This window comes from Eptatretus burgeri, chromosome 9 (genome assembly GCF_056783735.1).
Source record: "Eptatretus burgeri isolate ZD-2024b chromosome 9, Ebu_testis_v1, whole genome shotgun sequence".
NCBI lineage: Eukaryota > Metazoa > Chordata > Myxini > Myxiniformes > Myxinidae > Eptatretus > Eptatretus burgeri.
In genome coordinates, this window is record NC_140969.1 from 82740414 (window position 1) to 82766196 (window position 25783).

Below are 25783 nucleotides of genomic sequence, written 5' to 3' on the forward strand. Positions count from 1 at the left end.
GTACTGATGCAGTTTGAAGAATTTTAACTTACTGAAGGTAACTTGATAAAAACACCATATAATGTTGCTTGCCACAATGGCTTTTGTAGAGTATGAGATAATTTGGATTTTTACCAATTCATTCTGGCTCAGATTTGGGATATCAGACACCTGTTAGACAGGTAAGAAATATATGCTTTCCATGAAGAGGAAAGTAAGCATGCTATTTGATGTTTGCATTTGGTTCAAAAAGCTCATAACTGTTTCCACATTTGTACAACCTGACTGAATCTTCACAAAATAATGTATCTTATTATCCGCATTATTATTCTGATTGGTTATCAAAGAACATGGGTTGGCTAGTTAAGAATTTCTATCTGAACATGTGACTCATGATGCTGCGATCGATTTGACCATCGTTTCCTAATGCGTTTGTAATTCATGTAAAAGCACAAACCTTTCGGCAATTACGTACTCACCTCATCCTGCGTTGGGTCAGGTATTCCAGCTAACAGATCAGATACCGTCAGCTGTTTCATGTTCTCCACCAAATCCTCTCCAAAAGCATGACCAGTGGCGACCCTCAGTACTCCACGGCACGTGCCGTATGCCAAGTGGAATAGCCAAACAAGTGTTGTGAAGAGCCCAGCAGCCAGCATCTGGCCCATCTCACGCAACGTGAGCTTTGTGGCCTTCTTAATCTGCAGCACGATCGAACATTTTAACCGATCAATATTGGCTTCATTTAAAGGAGAATTACAAATAAATGTTCTTGTTCATCCCGATGACGAAATGAAGTGACGTGAGAGTAAAATAGCCGCAGCCCGTTTCAGGCACACATATTTCTGAGATGGTGATGGCCTGGCACACACAAATCTGAGTAGTCCCTCAAAATGAATCTTTATCCATGTTATGTCACATGTTCAGCATCCTTTATTTCATAAAATATTATGTTATTGGGTTATGCCTTGTGCTTTGGCCATCAAATTGGTTGCATGGGCCATTTCAACAAACTTATTTTGCAATATACCCTCCTAGAGTGTACAGCGATATTTGGTGAGGCGTCACTCTATCCACCCCCCTTTCCTCACTCTTTCCCCCCCCCCCAACTTCCTTGCTCCCCCATCCCTTCTCGCTCCCCTTCCCTCCTCACTCCCCTCCCCCCTCCCCCTCCTCGCTCCATTCTCCCTCCCTCCCTCCCCCCCCCACCTAAAATGTTCCCATCAGCAAAGTGACGGGTTGTATTTGCTAGTTTCGCAATGTATGTATGATATATGTTTCTTTGACATAACATAATGTCACTATCTTTCATCACATCGCGACTCCAATGAGGAAGTGAAGTGAGCATTTATCCAACATTATCGAATCAAAATAATCTGTAAAATAAGAATACGGTGAGAAGATTGAAGATTACCTGCTTCTTGAGGTAACGAGGAGAAAGCACGTGCAAGAAGGACAGCAATGTGGAATTTAAATAACCCAGAGCTTTCTTCATGCCTCCTAAAGAAAACATTGATGTCTCTTTTTCCTCTTCCTCTTCCTATAAAACAAGCAAACATTCATCAAAATAAAGGCCTGAACATCACAGAAATTGCTTTTACCTCTGCTGGCTGTATCTTTTATTTTCACATTCTGACAGTCCTTCCAGACGTATCACAGCTAAAATTGTATTTTAACCCTTTAAAAACAATATATGCTACAGACATAGTAAAATGAAAACAATGTTGTGAAGTATCAAAATGATCATCTCATCAAACACATTGTAGCATCCACACCATTTATTTATCAATGAGATACATTTTCAAAAAAGTAATTCTTCACCTCCTCTCCCTCAGGCTCCTCTTCTGTTTCTGAAGCCTCATCTTCATCTTCATCTGATATCTTAGCTGCAATCTGCATCTCAAATATGGTGTCTTCACAGAAGTTCACAAAAAGCTCCATCTTCTCTTTCTCTCCTCCCTCATTAACCACATCGAAGATAAACTGCCGCTTGGATTCCTTGACCTGCAATATGTGGAAACAAAACAATCATTAAACTCACAGATGAAGCAATGCCTCAACACCTCTTCAGAGAGGAAGATGTCTCACTCCTGTAGGAACTTATCTCAAACCCAAACATATATATTCATATACATGTACATACAGACCATATTGAGAGCACGCTATACGTCTCGGGAGATGGCCTTGATTTCATGTTTCATGTCCGGCATTGAGGATCTCCATCCATTGTTGGGAGAGCAGAAGCAGCATATCCAGGGTAGAACGACCTGGTCTGAATCCAAAATGATCAGAAATCAAGCCATTAGAGAAGAGGAAGGATTTGATGTCTGAAGCAATGATGGATTCCATAACCTTGCTGAGGATTGGGAGAAGGCCGATTAGTCTGTAGTTGCAGGGATCTGTTTTTTCACCTTTTTTTATGCAGAGCGGTAATGTTTGCTGATTTCCATGCAGATGGCACATGACTGTGAGCAAATAAGAGGGTGAATAGAACAAAGAGAGGGTGAGCAAGAGCAGAGGAGCAGGTTTTTATGACAAGTGAGGTGATGCCGTCTGGATCGGTTGCAGAATGCGAGTCGAGGTTTGAAAGCAAACTCTCCACCTTGTCATGAGAAAAGGACACAGAGTCTAGGAACAGCTGGGTGTGACTGTGTAAGGTGGGTACAGAAAGCGATGGATTTGGTACACAAGATTTAGAAGCAAACGCGGAGTTTAGGCATTCAGCCTTTTCACATGCGGTATCAGTTGTGCAGCCATTTGAGGTAAGAGAGGGGATGGAGGGGGAATATACACCTGAAACAGACTTAACGAGATGCCGCCAGGATTTGGAGGAGGGAGACAGGTTTGAGAGTTCACACTTGAGAATGGAAAGATGTTGTTTTCTTGCTCTCCTGAGGGTGGACACACATTTGTTCCGAGATTTGTGGAAGGAACTGAGATTGCCTTCTGTTGAATTGGTCTTCCATGAGGCGAAGGCAAGTTGCTTCAGGAAAACTGCCTTGCCACAAGCTTCAGTGTACCATGGGCGGGAGGAAGGGAAGGACAATTGCGAATTATGTACAAACATTTTTCCAAATGAAATTATTTATTCATAACTGAAGAGATCAAACTAAGCACTGTTACAGTACAAGGAGGTTACATGTCAGGAATACCATCAGAAAATATATACAAAACAAAATTCACTGGTTGTGAAAGTGTTCAGCCCTTTTGGTCAGTACTTGGTGGAAGCATCTTTTGCAGCAATAACTCCTACGAGTATTTTTGGGTCGGTCTCTCCCAGCTTTACACAGTGAGATGGTGAAATATTTCCCCATTCTTCATGTGAAAATGACTCTAGTTCTGCCAAGTTTGATGGGGAGTTTTGCCAAGTTTGAGCCAAGTTTTGCAGGCCACTATCGAGACAGATAATGTCCACCCTCCCTCCCTGTCTGTGTCTAAAAATTGCCATCCCTATGAGCCTTTAATTAGGGTTACCACACGTCTGGTTTTCCCTGGACATGTCCTCCTTTTTGGTCCTTAAATCTCTGTCCTGCCGGGTTTTTATAATTTTGGAAAAAAAATTTTGCCAAAAATATTGCCATTTTTTTTTGCTTTTGCATTTTCAAAGGGATAAATTTTAAGATTTGGGAAACCTTCTTTATCTTATTTAAACAGTTAAACCATTTTTGTACATTTCCTTATGGTGATAAAATGTGGTTATGTAATGTTTGGACCAGGACAGTTTGGTACAAGTCTGTACTTCTCCATCATGGCGTAATGGACATGTTCGAACATCGACACCCACGCGTCCACGTTCTGTCCAACTTTGCAGTGAGCAAAAGAGTTCAGCGGCGTGCTCAGTCCGCAATTCAGTGTCTTTTCTGAATCCGTACCGTAAACACTTGTTCCATTTTCTTCAAGAGCTCTTTATTTGATATTTTATTTTACGACCCCCCAAACACATTGCCAAAATGAAAGTGTAAATTCACTACAGAATTAAAAAACAAGATTCCCATGTTTTTGAAGTGTTCATGAAGAATGGGAAGCCGAGTGCTTGGTGGGTAGAGCTGGTACGTCTGTTGCAAATAAAGATGCTATTAATTCATAATTGCATGTGGACTCAGACAAGGACAATATTTTCAATAATAATTCAGTATTTCAACTGGAAGAACGGCGGTTTACAGTCAAAATAAATCGAGATCCGGAACACACATCATTAGATAATTGCTCAATCTATGAAGGAAACTCTTGAAAAGTGTGTCCTCTTTTTCGAAGTGTTCTTCTCCAGAGTGTTCTCTTTTTTTTGGGGGGGGGTGGAGAGGGCAATTAACAGATGCTTGGAAACGATGGTGGCGAGGTTGCTGCTCGAGATCTACAGAGCTGCCGCTTGGCGCCACGACCCCACCCAGCCAGCCAAGCCTCCCCTCCTCACGTCAGGCAGACGTCTAAAGCAGACCATTCTTGACTGCAGCGTTGCCACCTTGCACCTGTCCTAGCTGTGGGCTCATATAAGGCATAGTTATTTAAAGAATCCCCTGATCATTCAGTGGTTTCATGAGTGCATATCCAGTAGTTGGGTAAGGGGTTGCTTCATATACATATATACATATATACTGTATATTACTTCTGCCATTGAGGGTGGACGAGGTTATGTATTCACCCCTGTTTGTCTGTTTGTGAGCAGGGTATCTCAAAAAGTTAAGGACAGATTCAGAAGAATATTGGTGGACAGGTTGGGTGTGTGACAAGGATGAATTGATTACATTTTTGTGATGAACTGGATGCTAGAATTTTTAAAGTGATTCTTCACCATTGAGAGATAGGACCAAAAATGATATATAGCACAATGTTTCAAAACGTTGTGGACAGATTCAGGCCTAAGTCACATTTGCTCTACGGCGAGGATACGGCGGCCGTATGCCCTCTGAATTGACAGAAACGTGCGGCGGCCGTAGGGGTCGCCGTGGAATTATAACGCGGAGTTATAACTTTTCTCATTTCTACGTTCGCCGGAGCAATTCGACAAGCTGAAACAAAAAAAAACTGGTAAAAAAATAATAATAAAAAAATGAACCCACTCGTTACCGTCCGTCTGGCCGCACGTTCGCCTTAGGGCCCCCTGCGGTCGCCTTGCGGGCACCTTGAGGCTACCTTGCGTCTGCCTTGAAAATTCTATGGCTGCCGCAGGGCCCCCTTAAGGTCACCGTGCGACATCAAGTCAAAGACCGTACAGCAACCCCACGTTTTCGGTCTCCACAATTTATAAATACGCCGTGCAACTCCCCGAAAAATAAAAACATATGTGACTGCTACATTGTGTGACCATGGAAATACTACGACCGCCGTATAATTGCTAGTGGCCGTAGATTTTGGAGACCCCACGGCCGCCGTGGCAAATGTGACTGAGGCCTAAGACACAACTTGGTGGATTATTTGGGTAGGTGACAAGAACAAGCTGATTAGAATTTACTTAAGGTCTGGATGCAGATCCAGCCTATCAGTGGGATACATCCCATAAACTGTTCAGCCTGGCAGAGGTATGCGCTCTATCGAGTGCCATTCTAGTTGTTATTGCTTCCTTCTATTTCCTTCCCCATGATCATTCTTTTGTTCAATAAATATACATGGCCTGGGTATGAATTCAGACTGTCGTGGTCCACTTGATTGCGCAGGATATTTGAAATGCTTGCTTGAATATATTTGAATACTTAAATATCCTGCTTTCCTAGGATACTTGAATAACCCAAGAATGGGTCTTGTTATGAATTCAGACTGTCGTGGTCCGCTTGCTTGGCCTAATTAGATACGAGATGGCGGTGCTAATTAGATACGAGATGGCGGTGCTAATTAGATACGAGTGTAACACATGACAGATCCGGTGCCCCAATCTGCATGGTATCATGGCTTTTGGACAAGTGATCTGGCAGGGAGCTTCTAATCGGTTGATCATTACGGTGTCATTGAAGTGACTTACCAGATTTCAACCAGGCAACTAAAACGGACCAGATGACTACAACAAAATATTGTTACACTCTCCCCCCTCCCCCTTCCTTGCTACCCCACCCCTCCTCGCTCACCACTCTTTCTTCTCTCTCCCCGCTGTCTTCCCCTACCCCTCTTCACTCTCCCATCCCTCCTCTCTTTCTTACCCCCCCCCTCTCTTAATATTCCCATCAGCGAAGCAACAGGTTTTATTTGCTCATGTTAAATACATGTGTCTGAATGAGTCTGATCGATAGTTACACAATGCATTAGGTTTTATTACTATTGAGAACATGTATGCACTGTCGCAGTCAGGAATACGGAGGTAGGTAGGTAAACTATACGAGGAGTGAATACACCCACCATGTGTACACACTGCAGTCAGACTCAGGGCGAGTCTGGTTGAGGGAAGGGTTAGTGTGACAGTTATGAAACCAGCCCCGAGGGTGAAAGGAACATCCATGACACGTCGGAGTTCCCCAGTCAGTTATATCATTAGTATATGTGCCCAGATAGGCCCACACCCATTGTCTATAGGGGAGCGGGACAAATGCGTTGCGTGGACTATAATCGGTCTTCTTATTCTTCCGATATACTCCTTCTGTCCTTCCTTTATTCCTGTGTCAAATCCTCTTTTATTCACATCTCACATATGGTGGTTGCCATTTCATGCACCACACAGCACAATTCGGCTTTCTCTCTATCTCTCCCAAATTTTCACTTAACAGTCTTCATGTATATAATCGGGTGCAACCTGCAATTCGTCAATTTCCTTTCTTTATATAACCCTCTCATACAGCACCACACAGACGTATAGAGCACTGAGCTGTGACCGGGCGAGCATGAGGCAGAGGCACGAGAGCAGACAAGCCGGGAGGTCCATAGCTTGAGAAGATGGCTTCATACTGACATACACTATCTGTCTCTTGCTGTCCTCAAAGAACCCCTATTCATTCACGTTGACTCACTAAGGCAATCTCGATTCTGAAAGAGCTATCGCATGTGTTCTATTGCCAATGAGCATGGTATTGCTTGCCAAGCCAGCTGTTCCTTATCAACCGTTTGGATTGAGTGCTTGTTTGGGTGCTTAAGCCACTTGGCGAGTGCTCTACAAGCTCCTTGGTAGTGGAACGCAACCCTGCATGAGCCGTTCGTTGATGGCGACACTGCTGTATTTTCACACTCCTCAGCCTTGACAACTGGTTAATAAGGTTTTTTTGTATACCTTGTCGAGGCTCGTGTGAGAGCAAACACACAACGCACATCAAGGGGGCATGAGACAAGAGGGGCGGGAGTGGGAGGGACAAAACAGTGGGGAACAGACACATGAGGAGATCTGTGGAAGGGAGAGGGATGGGACGGGGAACATGGGGAATAGAAGATGGACATTACTGGGACTTTCAGGAAGGAAAGCAGGGAATTTGAAGGAAGTGGGCTTGGTGGATTATCGGGGGTAGAAAAGATCGAGGATTTGGATGGGGGATGATAAGAGGTGGTGGTGAACAGCTGTTTTGAAGGCCTGGAGGGAAGAATGGGAATGAACAGAGTGAGGGAGTTGATTCCAAAGGCGGGAAAAAAAGAGGAATAAAAGAGTGAGGTGAGCAGTGATTCGTGATTTTGGTAGTTTTACCAGAAGGGGGTTGTTGGCTGACCTTGAGCACCCTGAGGAAATGTGGTGGGGACAAATCGCAGAGAGAACAGGGGGGGAAAGGCTGGAAAGGAGACGGTAGAAGACAGAAAGACCACCGACCAACCTGCGGTGATTGAGTGAGAGGCCCAAAGACTCAGCCTCATTGCGGGAGATGACGATGATCCTAAATGCCTTGGTTTCTACAGCGTGAAGCCGATGAAGGTGGGAGGTAGGAGCACCAGCCCAGAGGGGAGAGCAGTACTCCATCAGGCTATGGACAAAAGCTTTGTAAGTGGTCAGGAGCTCAGGAGGGCCGAGGAAAGACTTTGCATGACGGAGGATTCCCAGTCGGCGACTGGGTTTGGAGGCGAGGTTGGAAATGTGACTTTCCCAGGAACGATCATGGCAGACAGTGAGACCCAGAAGTTTGAAAGAAAGGACTACTTCCAGAGGATTGTTGAGAAAGTGGATGGGTGGGTTTTCTAAACGGTCCTTTCGAAGAGACATAGTGAGAGTGTGAGATTTGTCCGGATTGAAAGACATGTTCCACGTGTTGGACCAGTTTGTGATTTTATCCAGATCTGCAGTGAGCGAAGAAGCTGCTGCTTGCCGGTCTGAGGGATGACCAATGGTACGACAGAGGTTGGAGTCATCAGCAAACAGATATAGAGGATTTTCCAGAGAGTCGGAGAGATCATTGATGAAAATCAGAAAAAAAACAGGGCCCATAACGCTACCTTGAGGAACTCCAGCCTGGACAGGAAGAGGGGATGAAAGAACTCCATTTAGGGCCACACGTTGACTGCGACAGGAGAGGAAGTCTGCGAGCCATGAGTGGAGATGGCCTTGGATACCATGGGAAGAGAGTTCGGTGAGTAGGGCAGGATGCCAGACTGTGTCAAAAGCACGTGATATGTCCAGGGATACGGCTCAGATTTCCTGTCTGGCATTGAGGACCTCCATCCATTGTTGGGAGAGCAGAAGCAGCATATCGTAGAGTGACCTGGTCTGAAACTAAATTGATGATCGAAAATCAAGCCATTGGAGAAGAGGAAGGATTTGATGTCTGAAGCGATGATGGATTCCATCACCTTGCTGATGATTGGGAGAAGGCTGATTGGTCTGTAGTTGCAGGGATCTGTTTTTGCAGCTTTTTTATGCAGGGCAGTGATGTTTGCAGATTTCCAAGCAGATGGCAGATGACCTTGGGCAAATGAGAGGGTGAATAGAACAGAGAGAGGGTGAGCAAGAGCAAAAGAGCAGGTTTTGAGGACACGTGGGCTGATGCCATCTAGACCGGTTGCAGAAGGTTAAAGGTTAAAAAAAAGGTTAAAAAAAACATCCCTTCATTTATTTGGCTTAATGGTTAGGGTGGTGTGCTTGGGGTCCTCGAGTCCTGAGTTCAAATCCTACTTGGCCATTGAATTAATTCCAGGTGGAGTTGACTCAGCCTGTCATCCTTCCGAGGTCGGCAAAATGAGTACCAGCTTGCTGGGATGATTGAGCCATTCAAGTATCCTGCGTCGCAGTGGCGACCCGTCTAGGATTGATGCCAAAAGCCAAGGAGACTGCTTTGGCAGCACCGACGCTCTGTACAGAGGATGGTCCCAATGGATGGATTATACAAATTGCTCATCCATTTATTTGGCCGGTGTATTGCCCAGACCGCTGCCTCGATCGTTCCCCAAAAAAAGAAAAAACTGGCTTATGTACATGAAGCAAAAACATGCCTACTGCTTAGGCCTAAGTCACATTTGCTCTACGGCTAGGATACGGCGGCCATACCCACCCCCTGAATTGACAGAAACGTGCGGCGGCCGCAGAGTTTCTGAGGTGGCCTCAGGGTGGCCCTACGCCATATGGCTATCTTTTACAGGCCGTAGGGGTTGCCGTGGAATTATAGCGTGGAGTTATAACTTTTTTCATTTCTACGTTGGCTGTAGCAATTCGACAAGCCAAGCCGTGACGTAGATGTGTTCCACGTCGACCGTACATAGGGCGTACGGTGGGCTTGCGTTATTCGTGTGGCTGCCGTAGTCTCTTATCAATGAAAAATGAATTTTGCCAACCCCCCAAAAATTACGGCGGCCGCACTATTTCCACGGTCGCCGTAGGGTAGTCCTAAGGCGTCCCTGTGTTCACCGTACGGTGGCCTTGCGGTCTGTGTGACTACCTGCGGGCAACGCAGGGTCGACGCACGGTTCCCCTACGCCCGCTGTGCGTCCTACGTACAGCCTCCGTGGCAGTCTGCGTCGACCGTGCGCTACCGCAAGAGATTGGAGTATAAGTGTTTGCCTATACTCCGAACCGGTATATTCAGTTATACTGTAAATATTATAGTTATAGTATATTCAATTATATATATTGGTATATTCTGAACTGTTATATTTTTATTTCAGTTAAAAAAGAACTGGTATATATATATATATATATATATATATATATATATATATATATATATATATATATATATATATATATATATATATATATATATATATATACCCACTCGTTACCGTCCGTCTGGCTGCACGTTCACCTTTGGGCCCCCCTGCAGTCGCCTTGCGGGCACCTTGAGCTACCTTGCGTCTGCCTTGAAAATTCTATGGCCACCGCAGGGACGCCCGAAGGTCACCATGCGACATAAAATCAAAGACCGTACGGCACCCCCACGTTTTCGGTCTCCACAATTTCTAAATACGCCATGCGGCTCCCCGAAAAATAAAAACATATGTGACTGCTACATTGTGTGACCGTGGAAATACTGCGGCCGCCCTATAATTGCTAGTGGCCGTACATTTTGTAGACCCTCCGGCCGCCGTGCCAAATGTGACTTAGGTCTTACTATGCATATACAATACATCATGGTTATATAGATCGGATCATTCAAATTGTGAATATAAGACTTCCGAAGATGTCTTCGACTTACCAGAAAACCGACATGGTGGACGCAGGATTTTCTTCCTAACCATTGTGGGTGGAGTGAAGCCAGCTCTCCAGCCAATGGGTTTGAAAGCTTCTTCCACATGCAGCTTCATTACGTTTTTAATATACGAGATATATTCAGGGAAAGAGCATCTGTTTATCTATGTATTTGCATGTTTGAAATAAATGTTGTTTTGGGGTAAAGTGGAAACTGAAAGCATTCTCTTGGCCTCTCATCTTTACCTGTACCTCTCACACACCTTATCTCTGGTGATAATGGGAACATTCAAAGGGTGCACACATTCCTTACCTGGGGCATTTCCCATTGGTTTCGGGTGGCTTCAGGAATCTCAAAGTAAATCCTCTCAATTCGCTTTCCACTGCCAAATATCTCTATGCGCCCGAGGAAAGGTATAAAGTTATTGAGAAGACTTTCGGACTGCTCGAGGAAGCCCTTGAGGCGAGAGTCGTTGGGCATGTGTTCTGATAGGTTTGTAAGCAACACTGCCAAGCTGAAGCCAATGTCCTGTGGAAGAAAAGAAATGATTTATGAATGTGTGGCATAAAATTGTGTAAAATACTGCTATAATTGATGATTCAAATTAAATCTTCACCAAAACGAGTATTTATCCCTAGTTACTGGATTGTACAGCCACTTGTCATTCACGTATGACCACTTCTCTACTTTTTATGGGTTGTTTCCACAGCACTATGCAATGCAGTAGAAAAAAAAACTTTCCAAAGATACTCGAAGGGGTACCTGGCGAAAAATTAACTTTCACCCTTTAAAAATCGTGCGAATAAATTAATGAAATATCAGTTGCTTTTTTTGTATCCTGTTCTCACCTGTGTTGAAAGTCGATCGAAACACAGTGTATGATCAGAAATACTGTTTGACAGGGTGATATATTACTGCTATATGAATGAAATGGAAATGTTGAAAAAAAGTATTTAACAAGTACAGGTACATTCAAAGTATACCACTCGCATGCCAAATAAATAAATAACAAATCCTCCAGCACACGACATTGCTCCGGTACCTTCGGCGCCCGGCGATGCCACTGTGCAGCACATGAAGAAGGAATTGGGAGGGAGTGGTGAACATCTGAGGTGAATGTGTCCGAATGATACTTAGTTGATGTGTACAAATGTAATTCTGAGGGGAATGTGTACAAATGATAATTACTCGCAATGCAGCACATGGAGATGGAATTGGAAGGGAGCATAGTATAATAATTGATTGATTAATTGATAAATTGCATTATTAAAATAAATAAATAATAATAATCACAAAATAATGAATATCTCAATCAATTACCGAATAGCATACCGAAACCACTACTGTTTCATCCGAATCTGTAATTTTTTGAAAATTAAGTAATTAATCAAAAAAATGAATAATTAATGGTTAATTGATTAATAAATAAATCAGAAGTACTGTTTATAGCCAAATCACTTGGTCACTGTCATGTCCATATATCAGCTTCCAAGCTCAAAATTTGCCTGAGATATTGCTGGGTTGAGAAAGATAATGAATAAGTAATTAATAAATCGATAATAATTAAGGAATTAATCAATTAATTGATTAATCAAAAAATAAGAAAATAACATTTTTCTCCAAAGTACATTTTCACTTTTGTCCCCAAATTTCAGCATCCCATCTCAAAAGATGGCTGAGATGTCACCTGAACAAATAAACAAACAAGAAAATAAACAAACAAGAAAACAAACAAGTAGCGGTACATTCAGAGTGCACCGCCCCCACACCAAATAAGTAAATAAATCCTCCAGCGTGCGACATTGCCGAGGCGCCGTTAGCGCCACGGCAATGCTGCCGTGCAGCGCGTGGAGACATAATTGGGAGGAAGCCACGTACTTCTGCGGTGAATGTGTACAAATGATACCTAGTTTATGTATGCAAATGTACTACTAAGGTAAATATGTACAAATGATACTTACTCACCATGCAGCATATGGAATCAGATTTGGAGTGAGTGTTGTGCAATAATTGATTGATTCAGTGATTAATTGAGTAATTAAAATAAATAATAATCATAAAATAATTTCTTTTAATAAGTCAAAATTAGAATTACATGGGTAGCTGGAAGTTATGGAGAGAGAAGGGTATGAGAATGTTGATAGGACTTTTAGGTAGTTTGAACATTGATGGGTGATTGTGTGCACGTGTATGGAGTGCTGTTGGTGGGGGTCTTGTCAAGGGGGGTTGTGTGGTTGATGTTGTGTGTTTTTAACCAAGCCCATGCCTCTTCCCCTGATGGGAAGAAATACAAAACCTCCACAAAAAACAAACAAACAAACAAAAAAAACAATTCTTTCATTGATTAAAAACATTTATTTTGCATTTTCTTCCTTGGATCTTGTGTAGATAAATTAGTATGGTGTTCGCCCAGGCATGATGGGCTGAATGGCCTCTACCTGTTTAAGATTTCCTTGTATTTCTCAATCAATTGCCTAATAGCATACTTAAGCCACCACTGTTTCATCCGAATCTGAAACTCTTTGAAAATGAAGTATTTTATCGAAGAATGAATAATTAACTGATTCATCAATAAATCAATAACACCCTTAATAGCCAAATCACTTGGTCACTGTCGTGTCCAAGTATCAGTTTCCAAGCTCAAAGGGTGCCCGAGATGAGAAAGAAAATAAAGAAGGAATTAATAAATCGATAATAATTAAGTAATTAATGAATTAATTGATTAATTAAAAAAATAGCGTTTTTACCAAAGCACATCTTCACTTTTGCCTCTAAATTTAAGCTTCAGAGCTCAAAGGATGGCTGAGATATCGCCCCGACAAACAAACAAGAAAAAGGAGTGAAAACTGAGTACTCCCTTCATTCGTCGCCCGGTGATGATGTCACCTGGATATGGAATTGGGATTGAGCGGTGTCCAATATAGCAAGCATTTTCTGAATCTAATCGGTATGAGAAATGGGATTGAAGGAGACTCACCATTATTATAAGTGAAGAAGAAGATGATGAAGGAGGTAGAGCTTTTGTTTTAATGTAAATTGAAATGAGCCGATCTATCCTTACCTTAATCACCTACATCATCCTGTTTGAAATCTTACTCACCTACATCATACTGTTTGCAGATTGGGCTTGATTTGTGGTATCCCCTATAAGACAATTGTGGATGCACACAGGCAGGGACGGACGGACGGACACAGGCCCGCCGAGACCGAGCTCCTTTTATAATACAGATATTGTCAGCTATGGAAACGTTTATGAATGGACGTGGGAACCCTGATTTCACAGAATGATTTGGGAATAAAAACAATCATGGAAATGGAGTTGTTTGAGGGCTCCACTTCAGATTCCCCTTTTGATGTCTCCAGACTTAAAACATTTTAAGCTTCGATGATAAATCCATATTTGGAAGAAAATAAAAACTTTTGAAAGTAAGAAGCTCCCTCACCTTTGACGTGTCATGGAAGCGTTCTGAAAACTCCTCATAATTGAGCATTTCAGTTTCATCAATCTCTGTGCAGGAGAGGAGAAATTGCACTTCAGAGGGGGTGTAAGCCTTTTGGCAGTCCATGGCACGCTGGAAATCTCGTTTAGAAATCTTTCCCTTCCTCTCAGGGTCATAATCAAGGAATGCTTCAGAGGAGGTGATCTCCTTCAGCCGCAGGAACATTTCAAAGAACTTGATGATCATGATGACATTATTCGAGGACTCAACAAGCATGTCCACCATCTGTTTGCCAATCATCCCATTCACGACGTTTCCTGTAATGCCAAAAGAAAGAAAAAGGTTGGGCCCAGGAGAAAAATCAAAGAACACAATAAAGAGGGATGAAAAGATTGCTGGTAAGCATTATTTTCGTTTTTTAAGTTTAAAATTAACCCGATAACACGTTTATCCATCAATTTCAAGGTAACAGGTTAATTTTAGAGCATGTAAGTACTGTATGCTTGGCTAGGTGTTCAAAACTGTCCTGTTCAGGTCAGGGAAACATGTTGCTTTGTGTTGTAATGAGCTACTTCCATTCAGTCAATGAAAACCCATTGTGAAAACAACATTATCACCATGTGATGAACGTCACACATCAGTTACCTTCAAGCATCGACAGCAGCATCACAATCATGTCCTTCTGTAAGTCCAACAACTCTTTCAGAAGATTGAGTTGACCTGAGTCCTGAAAAAAACAAACACACACACTGTGTATATGTCGACTGAAACACATCGCAAAGGTGACTTGCCCATTGGTGTATTACTTGAGAAACTAACAACTATTTGGTAAACTCCTCTGATCTAACATGATGAACCATGTTGTGAGTTTTCAAGCTGGCCAATGCAATAAGTCATTTTGATCGTTGCTTCTGTTTCATGTCTCATGGATAAAATAATTAACTCAAGCCTGAAAACTTGAGATCCCCCACAATGCAGTGTAATAACCATGATAAAGATCTCAGTGATCTGAAGCTGCAATTTACTTGAAGCAAATGGCACAGGCGAGCCAAAGCACAGGCAAGCTATAGTCGTACATGAACCAGACCCAAGCTCCATGCATGACCGACGACTCAAATTTGGACAAGCCCTGATTTTTGGCAGGCTGGCGGAGCAAAGAACCGGCTAAGGGAAACTGGGCCCAGTGGCAGCGCAGCTCAGCCAGAGAGCGGCGGACGTGAAAGAGCCTAAGCAAGAGTAGCAAATGATGGCAATGAGCAGCGGCAAAATCATTGCGACTCAGGAAGCAGCAGAAGCTAAGAACGAGGACATTGATGGAGAATGAAGAATAAGTTGGAAACAAAGGTGAGGATTGGCCTTACATGGAGCCGTAAGCCAGTCCGATCCTGGGGAATCTGACATGGGGAGGAAGAAAAAGTAGTGCCCAAAGCACAAGGTCAATCTGGATTGAAGGAGCAGGTTGGCACCGTTATGTTTGTCATCTCCATGAAGCTGTGCATTTAATAACTCGGTAAAGAGTAAGTCTGACCCTGAGAAAATGGTTACTGAATGGGAGAGTGAATCTCCAAGCTGGAAGGCCAGATGGAAAGTCAGAGTTGCCGAGATAGCCATTATGTACCAAGTTACACTGAGATTACCTGCGGCACTGATTTTGGAACAAAAGTCCAACTTTGAAGTTAAAATATTGAAAGGGTCCAACTTAAAACAACGTCAAAGTCTTTGGAGTAAGCAATGCATGGAGGTAGGTATTGAGAATGCAAATAGGAATTGGACAATCACTTTAGCCCATGTTAATCCAGGTTCCAAGTCCAAATATTGTGGGTCTGACTCCAATTATTTATTAATTATACTGGGGCAGATTCTAAAATATTGAAGCTTCCAGTACTGTGAGATTGATGTAACACATCAAGTAAATGTCCATGAACATCACCGAAAGGTGATGGAGATTTCTTGAACATATGGAGTATCACACCTTAAATGATAACGTTTGCTGCAATTGTAAAGCCTTGATGATGTGCTAATCAAAGGGAAAAGGGTCAGAATTACTTTCCTTCCCACTTTTAAAATAATGTGTCAATGTTGTGTAAGTAAACAATGATGAGTTAACTCAATCATCAAGCAGATGTAAACCTGCTAATGCAGCGTTACGTCACTGCTCAAAGTTCTACCTACGGTTCCAGTGCAAGTTGATTTACCTTCGGTTACTTTTCATGTAAATACAGCCAGTACTCCTTAAACAAAAGCACTGCAAGACCAAAAACATATTCCTGAAATAAGTGAGCTGAAAGGGGAAACTAAATGTGTTTAAAACACGAAAATCAAGTGTGGAGATGTACTGAAAGGAAACAAAAGATTGCCAACATATTTTAAGCTCCATTAGAGGTGAATAACAAGTTGAACTAGAAGGCACTGGGTTGACTAAAAACCTCCGCCAAGCTGAACAGTTTACGTTTGGTATCCCAATGATAAGCTGAGTCTGCATTCAGACCTGAACCAAAATCGAATTCGCTTGTTCTAGTCACCGAACCGAATCATCCACCAAGTTTTGTCATAATCCGTCCATAACCTTTGAGATATCGTGCTGTATGTCATTTTTGGCCCGATCTCTCAATGGTAAAGAATCACTGAAAAAATTTCTCAGATCCGGATCTGGATCTTCACCAAAATCCCATCAGTTTGTACTTGTCACATACCCAACAAAATTTAATCCGAATCCGTCCACAACTTTTTGAGATATCATGCAATATCGTTTTTAGCCCCATTTCTCAATGGTGAAGAATCATTTAAAAATTAAAAGATTCTTAGATCCAGATCCGTAATTAAGCATTGCTGTGCTTGGCCGGACACCTACACACACACACACACACACACACACACACACACACACACACACACACACACACACACACACACACACACACACACACACACAATTTCAGAATGATTCCTTGAAAACTGTGGCCAAAAATCGTGTGACAAACAAACAAACAGACAGACAAACACTGCAGAACAACACAACATACTTGGTGAAATTTTTTTCCACCAAGTAACAAACAGGGGTGAAAATACAACCTCTGCCCACCTTGTGGCAGTGGTAATTACTCAATCTTATTCAGTGTAATTACAATCCACATTCCAACTCTGTCTATCCCCATAAAATGAGTGGGAATGCTTTACTGCCCACCACTTCTTAAACTCAAGAGTTCATGGAACATAGTACCCTGGGCATTCCTGAGAAAGGGTCTTTTAAACTCTTACTTTGTGTTTCCGAGCACGATCTCTATTTTCTACGAGCCACGATTTTGTCTGAATCTCCATCTTCTCAAACACTGAAAACACGAGTGGCACATTTGATTGGTTGAGATGGTGTAAAGTGATGAAAAATTTTGTTCAAGTACTGTTAAACCAGAGGTTTTTGGAAGGGGCAAGAAGGTGATTTGTGTTCTTCAGTGTTCAACTATATAATTCAATTGAAATAAAATAAAGATTTAAAGGAAAAAGTTGATTGACATTTTTCAGAAGTTTACCGCCCTTGATACAGCGGCTTTTTCACCACCGTATTGAACACATTATATTAGTTATTCGTGCCTGTTTGTTTCCTTGATCATGTTACTAAAACAGTCTCTTATTTGGAATGATTTTCAATTTTGTTTGACTGCCATACAGGCAGACAGACTTAAAAAAATTACTTTAGTCCTCTCTGCGCATGTGCACTCAGGACGAGATTCCGTACAATTTGCCAAATTCAGAACTAAAGTACTACTAAACTGCAGGTCCGTGTTCCGATTCATGTTCAAGTTCGTGTTCTAATTTTCAAAATATAACATTCAATTGAAATCAAGTAGTTTCTCGAACATAGACTGACATCTGTGGACAGACAGACAGAGACAGACAAACAAACAAAGTGAACCAATTGTTTAATCCCGCCTTTCACTTCGTGCACGTGGGGTAATTAAAACAACACTTATACCTCTCAACCACATGGAACACCACAAACAACCCTCACCATTATCCTTCCTGGGTTGCTAAACAGTAAACCAGACTTGGTGGTGTAATGGTTAGAGCATCCACTCCAAGTCTGAGAGGTCGGCAGTTCAAACCCTAGCCGAGTCATTCCAAAGACTTTAAAAATGGTCTATGCTGTCTCCTTGCTTGACATTCAGCATTTAAAAGGTGAAGAGTATAGACAATCCCCATAGGTTGGCATCCATGAGGGAGTTTCAAATTCCTGTGGAGGAAATGCCCCACTGAGTGCGGTGAGAACAGCGGCACCATTGTTGTGACGTCGCTGGTACCCAGAGTATCCTGGGAAGTGACGGCACTTCCTCCATGCTTAATGGCTATGTTTGTCTCCTATAACTGTGTGTGTACACTATGAACCTTAGATCATTACAAAAAATTACTGACTACAGAAGACTCTCATTAAGCTCACGTGATTTGTTCCGTGAGTCATAAGTCTGAAGAAATATTCATCATGATGGATGTGGATATCTTACCATCACATAATGAAATCACGCCATATTTGCGTATGTAATAAAGAGACGTTGGATGTTTCTTCGAGGACTTAATTTAGATCTCTGTACTAGTGTTGGGACAGTCAGATGATACGAGCACTTTCAGGTATGCATTTAATAACAGGTATTCTAATGAAAAAAAATTAGAGAAATAAACAATTCCACATGTGCATTCATGCAAAAATAAAATCAATTATTTTCCATAAATTTTAATCATTGTTAAACAACTACAGCAGATAATTTTACCCTGGCATATAATAATATGTCATCCGACCACCTGATATGAAGGCCGAGCTGCTGTGAGCATGGTATCAGAAGGAGAAGCAAGCAATAATGTCCTCAACAGTGCAACGATTAACAAGCAATTGTGAGCATAACGAACATGTGCTCAAATTGGCAGAAGTGTGGCAAGTGTGCATCTTTAAAGGTCTGATACTACCTTACCTGACCAATTGAACCAGTTCTGCAGCTGTTTTGATCACCAGAGCTCTTCACACAAGATAAGTTGTAATATCGATCGTCCTCCTTTTCCGATCACAATCTCTGATACTAGGCATGTGCTTTCAAGGTTGCAATTGCTCAGGCTATGTGCTGATGAACTGTCTGGTATTTTAATTGGTCACTTTGCGTTTGTCAAGCAATGTCCGGTTAGTTGCCTTTTCTATTTTTTTTTCCTTAAAATTTCTTAAAATTGCTATTTCTCGGTTATTCGTGAAAGAAACCGGACCAAATTTGACAGGTATATTCTTGAGGTCACTCTGCAGGCATTAACTGAGCCCAAAGTGAGATTATGGCCCTTTGGGCTGATAAACAGCCCTCTTGGCCAGTTTAAAAAAAAAATTCTCGTTTGTTCGAAAACGGAGCCGGACCAAACTGGACTGGTATATTACGTGCAATTATGGCCCTTTGGGCTGAGAAATGACCCATTTGGCCCATTAAAAAAAATTAAAAAATTAAATTTCCAATGCAAAATTAAGTCGCAAATGATGATATGAAACTAGTCTCACTCTTGTGAGGTGTTCTGGTTTCTTTTTTTGATGCAATGAAAATCTTACCAAATTTCAAAACTATCTGTCGTCCATGCTATCGCTCACCTGAGAGTTGTTCGAATGAACTCCCATGAGGTATGTTCGCAATTCGAACTTGTTGATTTTTTTTTAATCCGATAGGCTACAAGTCGTTGGAATAGGATCTCACTTTTCAAATCCAATCACATTGAATACTGGTACTCCTCAAGGATGTGTGCTAAGCCCTTTATTGTATTCCATTTTTACCTATGATTGTGTGCCATCTCTTGAAAATTGCCTGATTGCAAAGTTTGCAGATGATGCAACTGGTGTGGGATTCATTCACAATGGTGAGGAAGGTAATTATTGCCAGCAGGTCAAAATTCTGGTGCGTTGGTGCTCAGACAACAACTTCGAGATCAACGTCAACAAAACGAAATGAATTATTGTTTATTTTCGAAAGAAGAAGTCAGAAATTAATCCCATTTTTATTGACGGTGCTGAGGATGAAATTATAGATTCCTTGAAATTACTCAATATCCATATTTCTAATGATCTGAGCTGGGAAGTGAATATCGATCGTTGTGTGAAGAAGAGCAAGCAGCGGTTATACTTCCTGAGATGACTTAAAAGTTTTCATGTCAGTACTAACGTTCTTGTGAAATTTTATCGGGCAGTGATCGAGAGTGTATCGACACTCTCCATCACTGTCTGGTTTGGTAGCAGCACAGAATCTGCAAGGAAAATAAATTTTGCTGTGTTATTAAAATGGCATCGGTAATGATTGGAGTGGATCTGCCTTTGGGAGATAGTATGTATGAAACTGGTGTGTTAAAAGAGCCAAGGGTAATTATTCACGATGCGTTCCATCCTGCGCATAACCTTTTTCATCTCCTGCCATCGAGGATAAGATATAGAACTATAAGGATGAAGTCAGAGCATTCAAAAAGGTCATTTTATCCCACTGCTGTTCGTTTCATTAATTCATTATGAACGATTATGATGTATCCTGAACAAGCAATGATACGACAAATTATATTGTATGTTATTATGCATATAGCAATAAACTATATTATGTTGTATTCGAAAGGGAAAAGGATGTTTACTGTCTGGTTGCTGTTGATTATATTTTGGGACCACAAATTACCTATATACCATATGGAACTCAATATGTTATCTCAGTTTACCATTCACTCCAGTTGCGAAGTATACACTCGTCAATAAGCTCCACAACCCTGTCAAATTGAATCGGTACTCCAACATGATTTAACCACATTATTTAATTTCTAATTGGGTTGGTGGCCCAACCGTCTTTGTCATCTCTCCTCTGGTCTTGCTTCCTCTGAATTATCTTAACCCTCTGAGTAGAGGATTAATGGGGCTTCTGAGGCAGTCATTCAAATGAATGGGGGAAAAATGGAAAAACTCTGACTCAAGCCCCAAAAGGCCAAAATAGGAGACTGATTCCTTCCCCTCCCATACAAACAAATGTAAAATTGAGACTGTCTCAAGGACCAAAAACCTGAAATATGAGACTGATCTCTGCCCCATTGAGCAAATGTAAAATTGAGATTTACTGATGAAAGCACTTCTTTCCTTTTATATTTTCATTCCATTCAAAGAGCGAACCAATGAATATTTGTCCATGTTCTACTTTGGGGAATAACTTAATTTTCCGATTACATTCATCACCATCGAGTATATTCACAAAGATTACTTTGGAACTTGGTTCTTGGTTTAAGTGTCTTTGTTGAGCAGAAATGAAATGATAAACTTCTCTCAATGCTCTTGTTTGGCCATCTCCTGAGCCACATATTTTGAGATTGTAGTAAATTGTTTTTCCATTGTTCAATTGATAACCGTCAAAGTTTTCAGTCCATTCAAGGATATTAATTTTTTTTCTTTACATCCTCCAACTTATTTGTAATTAAATTTATCCACTTATTTGTTTCATGTACTTTTACCCCGGTCATTTCTTCAATCAGACTTATTTGATATTTCTCACATTCTTTATGTTTTCCATTTAAATACCAAGGCTGATTACATCTCCACTCTTTGGTTTGGTTATTGCCTGGTTCTATCATTTATGTCAGTAAAAAGACAGTGGTAGCCTGATAAAATTCCCAGCCCAATATCTTAACACTTATACTTATAACCATCAGGGAGATGATTGATTCCATTTTCTAAAATATATATTTTATCATCAAAAGCTCCTACTGCTTTCTTATTTATCTCGTCTGAAAATAATTGATGTTTTAACTTCTTATTGTATTCATTTTTCTGTACTCTTTGTTCTATAAGGTTAAACAGTTGTAATAATGTTTTAAGTTTATTATTTCCTTGATTATATTTTTCTTTATTCCCTTCAGCTTCTTATCACACCTTTCAATGTTATTATTATCAATATACGCAAAAGCATAAGACTTTGATCTCAATCCTATAAATTCACTCATGACCTTCCCACCGAATTCATCTTTAAACTTACTAATAACCTTTTTATTCTTTGATGAAAACAACACATCACCCGACATAATTACTTCTATCATAAATATCAATATTATCAATCATATCCTAATATACATCACTTGTCTTAATTTCTAATATAAAACTATCTGCATCCATATATAACAATGACACATTATCCTTATACTTTGATTTTAAATCATTATAGTAATAATCATACATTGACCTTGACAAGTCAAGAATTGATGTTCCTATATAAATAGGTTTATCCATTTCAATACTCTCTTTTTTCAAATGAATAGCACAAAAGTTCTCTGAAAACACCTTCGGTCATTCAAAACTTGGTCAATTAATTAACTTTGAAGTCTGTTTCCAAGATGCAGCAAGTCTTATGTTTTGTCGATTCCTAACATTTTCCAGTCTTTCCAAATGCAGCATTATTCATTAATTTATAAAAGTCCTCAAAATCTGTTTTTGTTTCTGTTCTCCTTTTTGTATTAAAATCAATATACTTCTTTAACCAATGACTTTGTTTAAATTTCAAAATCCGATGAATTTTCCTCACTCTCAAGCCAGCAGATAAATATTGTCTCAAGTTCCTTTGATGCAAAACATAACTTTCTTTGTCATTTAATGTAGTAAGTAGTTTTTCTGGAGATTTACCTTTTATATTGAATGTCTGTTGGTAATCACTTAACCATTCTTTTCTTGGACTTTCTTTATCAGGGGCAGAAGGGAGGTCTTTATGTTTGTGATGAAGTTCTTCTGGATATTTTAAATCAACCTCAAAATAATATCCACTTCAGCTTCATCCAATTCTTTTTGAGAGGAGTCAACAACAACAACAAAAAAATTCAATTTATCTTTGTCTTTTGCAATTCCTGTGAATAAAATGAACCTAAAATCTCTTCCCCCTTTAAATCATATACCTTATAAATCCAAGGAACTGTATCTATTACATCAACGATTTTAAAAAGTTCATTTGTCCATCGCTTTGGATAACCTTTTCAAAATGAGATTTCCACCTATATATTCTTACTATATCACCAACTTTTAACTTAGGCTTTCTGACATTAATCTCTTTTTCATATTCTGATTTTGTAAATGTTTCTGATGGTTTGGTATTTGTTGAGGTGTGAATCATATCATTATACTTATCGACAATATTCTGAATTAAAGATAACCATTGTTGAGAACCGAGGTGGGTGAATTTTTTATATAGTCTCTCTTTTAAATGGGATTGAATCGCTCAATAACAACCGCTTTTCCTTCATTAAAGGTGCTGCATAATATAATGTTATTTTAAAGAAAATTCATAAATGTTTTGTTGTAGAACTCTGTACCCTCATCATTCCATAATTTTTTTAGGTTTTCGCTTACTTTTATTAAATATCTGTTGAAAGGCTAACATGAGTGTATTCCCGGTTTTGTTTTTCAAAGGGATGACCCAAGCATATCGACTCAAATCAATAACGGTTAAAGCATACTTGTACCCCTTATCATTATTAAGTTCAATAAAATCAGTGGACCAGACATAATCAACTTCCTTGGAATAAACCTTCCTTCTATGAAACTTTGGGATTATTGGTATATGTAATTCATCAGCTAATTGCTCTTCAATCTTAATGACATCATTAGAGCCTATAAGTTTTTTGAGTTTCCAAGCCCAAGTTTCAATTTAGCACTGATCATCTTCTTCACGATGAACCTATCAACTGAGTCTGGTGTTGGCTCAGTGGTTAGGGTGGCGGCTTGGGATTCTAGGGTCCTGAGTTCAAGCCCCGTCGGCCACTGAATTAATACACCAGGGGGTTGACTCAGCCTGTCATCCTTCCGAGGTCGGCGAAATGAGTACCAGTTCCAGTGTGTGTACTGGTAGAGGGGCACTGCATTAGCGACACAGTCGCGCTTCAAGAAATGAGAGCTACCCCAGCAGCTAAGCTCCCATACGACCACCACCACCAACCTATCAACTTTTTCTCTCAGGATTGGATTTTATATCAGAGACAAATTATACAACATTTCTCTATCAGCTTCATGTTTTTCTTCCAACATTGTGTTATTTCCATAATCAATATCATGCCTCATGCACACTTCATCAACCCTATCAATAGATTTGCTCCACGGTTTAGGATTGTCAGCCTCATCTAATCTTTTATTCAAGTTTGTTGCTGGACCACATAAAGAATATCCTGGTAGATGTAATTCCCCTGGTATTCCAGTAGTAGTAAATTTACTTCCTGATAAAAACTTTTGTATATCTCCCCCACGTTTGTGTTGGAGAAAAATTTACTCTTTTTAGAGCCACACACCGAACATATGTCTTTTTGTATAACCCTGTTATTTTTACTTTTAAAATACGAGATATTTTTAGTATTAATTTTCTTTTTACATTTGAGACAATAACTCATTTATTTATGAGAAAAATTCCTAAAGAGTGAGGAAACCTTTTTCGTTTCCAACATGCACTTTTGAATCTTAATTTTTAAAACATAAAGAATCCTCAGAAATGTCTTCACTCTCTCCTCCATTTATTTAAGAAAAAAATGTAAAACTTTAATTAAATTTAATCACACCAACATCATCAATAATATAATCTTTTCCTTCTTTCAATTCTTTATCTCCACTTTCTCATTTATATCTTCTCCCTGAAACCGATGTTAATAGCCTTGAGGCAAATATTTCTAATAGACTTGCCAATTCTTTGTTTTCCTCCTTGGTGCATTGAGATTGATTTATTTTCTGTAATATCTTCGATCTTTTTTAAATCACACTGGTTTCCATATTTTTATATTTATTTATTCTCTCTTTCCTCCCTCTCCTCCTTCTCTCTCTCTTCTCCCTCTCCTCCTTCTCTCTCTTCTCCCTCTCCTCCCTCTCCTCTGTTTCTTCCTTCTCTCTTCTCTCTTTCCTCCTTCTCTCTCTTCTCCTTCTCCTTTGTCTCAGTTTCTTCAACTCCTTCCTTGTCCCTCACTATCGTTGAATCACTTTCACCCCATAGAATATCATACATATATTCATCAGGATTTCTTGTTACTCCTGTATCCAAAATAATTTTTTTTTACAACAGGAAACCAATAAAATTTCTTCTGAATTTCTAAAAGAGCCTTGCGTTTTCTTAACTTTACATTTTTTTCATGATTTAACATTTTAATTAAATCCAAAGTTGTTGGTTTATTAACATCAGTATCAAACCAATCTTTTTTTGAAAATACCTCATTCTTATGTTGTAGAACATATTTATTAAAATACCGAATACCCTTTTCTTGAAGGTATGCTTGGACACAGAAATGATAATTTTCTTGAAGCCTTCTTGCTGTCATTTATGTATTAGAAATATATGACAGATTAATATAATGACAGGAAACACCTACCCATCTTCCTATAGTTAAATCATTTTGTATTTCCTTACTTATTACATATTATCCTGTTCTTTGTGTTTTCATGATAGAAACTATGGCAAAACCATTATTGATTTTACCCTTATTAAATTCTTTTATTTGTTGTTTGCTAATAGTGCTTCCACAAAACTCATTCTTGGCACCAAGTGGATAATATTCTTCCTTACGAGACTGATTTAATTGTTCCAGGTCTTCTAGGTTAATTTTAAATGACCAATTATACCCTAAATCATTCATATCATATCCCCATTGTTCTATTCTGATACAAACGACACGCCCTTCTTTATAAAATGTTATTTTAATTGGAACTGTGAATTCTGTATGACCTGGAGATAAAATCAACACTTCTGTATCTTTGGAAAACACAGCCGTTTTATTTAAGTGTGTATATATATGTATATATATATATATATATATATATATATATATATATATATATATATATATATATATATATATATATTG

At 40.0% G+C, this 25783-nt stretch overlaps 1 protein-coding gene across 13 annotated transcripts in view; it reads right to left on the reverse strand.

Annotated features, from left to right (window-relative positions):
* LOC147020464 (ryanodine receptor 2-like) overlaps nucleotides 1-25783 on the reverse strand; it is a 372265-nt gene that overhangs the window by 48065 nt on the left and 298417 nt on the right. For 8 of the 13 annotated variants that reach the window (XM_085895798.1, XM_085895792.1, XM_085895791.1 and 5 more), the window contains 7 exons: nucleotides 15295-15327; nucleotides 14579-14660; nucleotides 13937-14250; nucleotides 10806-11021; nucleotides 1801-1983; nucleotides 1394-1519; nucleotides 459-680 (listed from right to left, as the gene is read on the reverse strand). In XM_085895798.1, coding sequence (XP_085751924.1) covers nucleotides 459-680; nucleotides 1394-1519; nucleotides 1801-1983; nucleotides 10806-11021; nucleotides 13937-14250; nucleotides 14579-14660; nucleotides 15295-15327 — 1176 coding nt within the window. The remainder of the gene's footprint in view (nucleotides 1-458; nucleotides 681-1393; nucleotides 1520-1800; nucleotides 1984-10805; nucleotides 11022-13936; nucleotides 14251-14578; nucleotides 14661-15294; nucleotides 15328-25783) is intronic. The other 5 variants (XM_085895797.1, XM_085895799.1, XM_085895795.1 and 2 more) reach the window with 1 other exon arrangement.